This window comes from Podospora anserina, chromosome 3, assembly GCF_000226545.1.
Source record: "Podospora anserina S mat+ genomic DNA chromosome 3, supercontig 3".
Taxonomy (NCBI): domain Eukaryota; kingdom Fungi; phylum Ascomycota; class Sordariomycetes; order Sordariales; family Podosporaceae; genus Podospora; species Podospora anserina.
The window spans coordinates 136,787-139,528 of record NW_001914833.1 but is presented as its reverse complement, the minus strand read 5'-3'; the positions used below and the strand labels follow the sequence as shown (position 1 = coordinate 139,528).

The window sequence follows — 2,742 nt, the reverse complement described above, 5'->3', positions numbered from 1 at the left end:
GGGCTATATATGCATATATTTATATATATATATATGTATATATATATATCTGGTCATGGTGATAGAAGACTTGTGGCAACATGCATTATTTCTGACTTTGTCCCTCTGTTTCTATCGTTCTTTGCCGTCGGCAGCCCTAGAGATCAATCCTCACCACCTGCCCTCCCACCTGATCATTCTCCCCCTCCAGTCCCCCGGTGGTAGCAAACAAGACCTTCCTCCCCGACCAGCCCTTCGCGAATTTCACCGCCGTAACACCCTTCAGCGTCACATCCTCGGTCCCATTGACGATAGCCTCCTGCGTCCACTGCTGTCCCCATGCGCCCTGAGTAACCTTGACGACCCTCCCCCTCTGCCAGGCGATGTAGGCGCTCTTGCCGGTGTGGTCGAAATCGAGATCGTCAAACGCGTTGACCCACCCGGGGTCCTGAATCTGGGCCAGCACTTGGATCTGGCTGCCCGAGGGGATGTACCCCTGGTTGGAGAGCTTGATCCTCCCGAAATACCCCTGGCCGGAAACGGTGAAGTAGAGGTATCCGTCGAACAGGGGCCGGGCGGCGAGGCCGTTGATGCCGAGGGGGAAGACTGTGCCGCCGAGGAGCTGGGGGGATTGGAGGATTGTGGTGACGGTGTTGGTTGTTGTGTCGATCCGGAGGATGGAGCCGGTGAGGGAGTCGGCTGAGAGGATGATGCTTTTGTTGGAAGGGAGGGCGAGGAGGCCGTTGGGGAGGGGGTAGTTGAGGGGGATGGAGTTCAGGAGGGTGGGGGTGGTGGAGTTGGGGGGGAGGGAGAAGATGTGGAGGGCGGTTGTGGTGGGGTCGAAACCGAGGCCGGCCATGACGCCGCCTGTGACGGCGTAGGTGGTGGGGGAGAGGGAGGTTAGGCCTGTGTAGGAGGTGCAGTTTGGGAAGGGGGTGAGGGCGGTTGGGGTTGTGGGGGAGTTGGGAGAGAAAAGGAGGAGGGAGGGGGAGAAGGAGGAGAGTAAGAGGCGGGAGTCCGGGAGGGGGAGGAGGTTTTCGAGGAAGATGGGGTTTGTGGGGGGGTAGGCGAAGAGTTCGGTGATGGAGGGGGTTGACGGGGATGGGTGAGCCAGTGATAGGGGGATGGCCCCGAGGAGGGCGAGGTGATGAAGGTGCATCTTGTCTGTTGATGCTGATGTTGATGTTAATGTTGATGTTGGTGTTGGTGTTTGTGTTTGTGTGTGGTGAGAAAACGGGATGTTGATTTGGTTTTTATAAGACGACTTTGCCTGCCGAGCCCAGAAACCTGGTCGACGAAGTGACATCCCATACGTGCGCTTATTGAGGTGGTAACATTGACCCAAGGCAGCGGACGAGTTGGCACCCTGGTCAGAATCTGCAGCTGGTGTTGGCTGTCATCACACCCCTGTGCCGACAACACACATCGCTATACCAATGTTGCACACGCCCTAAACCTAAACCGCAATAAGCTCTAGGCTCCAGCTTAACATCAACTTTCACGGCATCGTTACCCGCCTGCGCTTTGATCTCATCCAACCTCATCCCCGATACTATGCAATGCCTCACCTACACAGTATCCACCCCGAACAGCAACACCCCAACCAGCAACCCATCATACAGTTACTGCCCGTTCAGTCATATCCCCTTGAGTCTGTCCTTCATAATCATATCCCCAACATTGACCAACCCTCGTTTCCATGGCTTTGTCCTTGGGCCGCCGTCTCCCTCAAGCGCAACTCGCATTACCCAAAAGGCCAATACAAATTACTCAAAAGAATCAAATCCTGTAATGTAATCTGGGACGGGAGGTAGCCGTCAAGACGGAAGGTGAACTCAGATCATTTTGCGTCTAACTGACTATTGATTTCAACAATATCAACCCTCATTCGTTTCCATCTTTTGATATCTGGTGAAATTCAAGTTGATGTCCACAAGATATAGGGACTACCCTACACATAGCTTACCTAATGTTGGCCACCGAGTCTTTATAGAGCTTGGGCCGTCTAATCTACAAACCTTGATCCTCTTTACAAAGATCTTACCTTAATCAAAAGTCATGTTGAAAATGTTGAAACAACCATGTCGAGTTGGGCCCCACTTCCCGAGACTCGGTCTTTTGGCGTCGGAGGCAAATCCTTGACTCGATTTTGCTGGCGCCGTCACGATTCACCTCTGACTGGATACCCACGATAGATCGCTATCCACCGACTTTATCTAAACTCCACCATGTGCTCGCCTTATCGACGATTTCGTCATCCCGCCCTGTCGGAATTTTCGGAATTTAGAAACGTGGTCCTGGAACAATAACATGGGATTTTTTTCTTCTGTTTGGCGCTAGCTTACTGTTTTGCCACGCTTGGTAAGATAGGTACCACTCGAGATGGCTTTTCTGCAAAGAAAAGACGTGCTTTCTTGGGCGAAAAGAATTACCGGAAAAAGATTAGGTAGCAACAGGGAGGCCCCGGTGCCGGAACAACTACCTGTATCGTGAAGATGCACTATTCAGTCCGTGACAGCCCCGTACAACAAGCTGCATTACTAATTTTGATACTCGGCAAGGTGGAGATTTCGAAACAGAAAAATGGATTCGAGCGCAATCTATGGAGTCGCTCATGGTTCTGGGCATTGGTAATGGATGCCGCGGAGGAGAAGGGAAAGGGGGGGTTGTTATAGCAACAATGTTTACATGTGATTTATTACGTCAGACTAAAAATACGATTCGCTTATATGTGTGACCTTGTAACCGTCCCCAACCGTCATT

At 52.0% G+C, this 2,742-nt stretch overlaps 1 protein-coding gene across 1 annotated transcript; it reads right to left on the bottom strand.

Moving 5' to 3' along the window:
- Positions 1-136: 136 nt before the first annotated feature.
- Positions 137-1,285, bottom strand: PODANS_3_11260 (uncharacterized protein; the record flags this gene model as incomplete). The annotated part of the gene is made up of 1 exon (XM_001903466.1): positions 137-1,285. The coding sequence occupies one exon, from the start codon at positions 1,283-1,285 to the stop codon at positions 137-139; it is 1,149 nt and encodes a 382-aa protein (XP_001903501.1).
- Between the last annotated feature and the right edge of the window lie 1,457 nt (positions 1,286-2,742).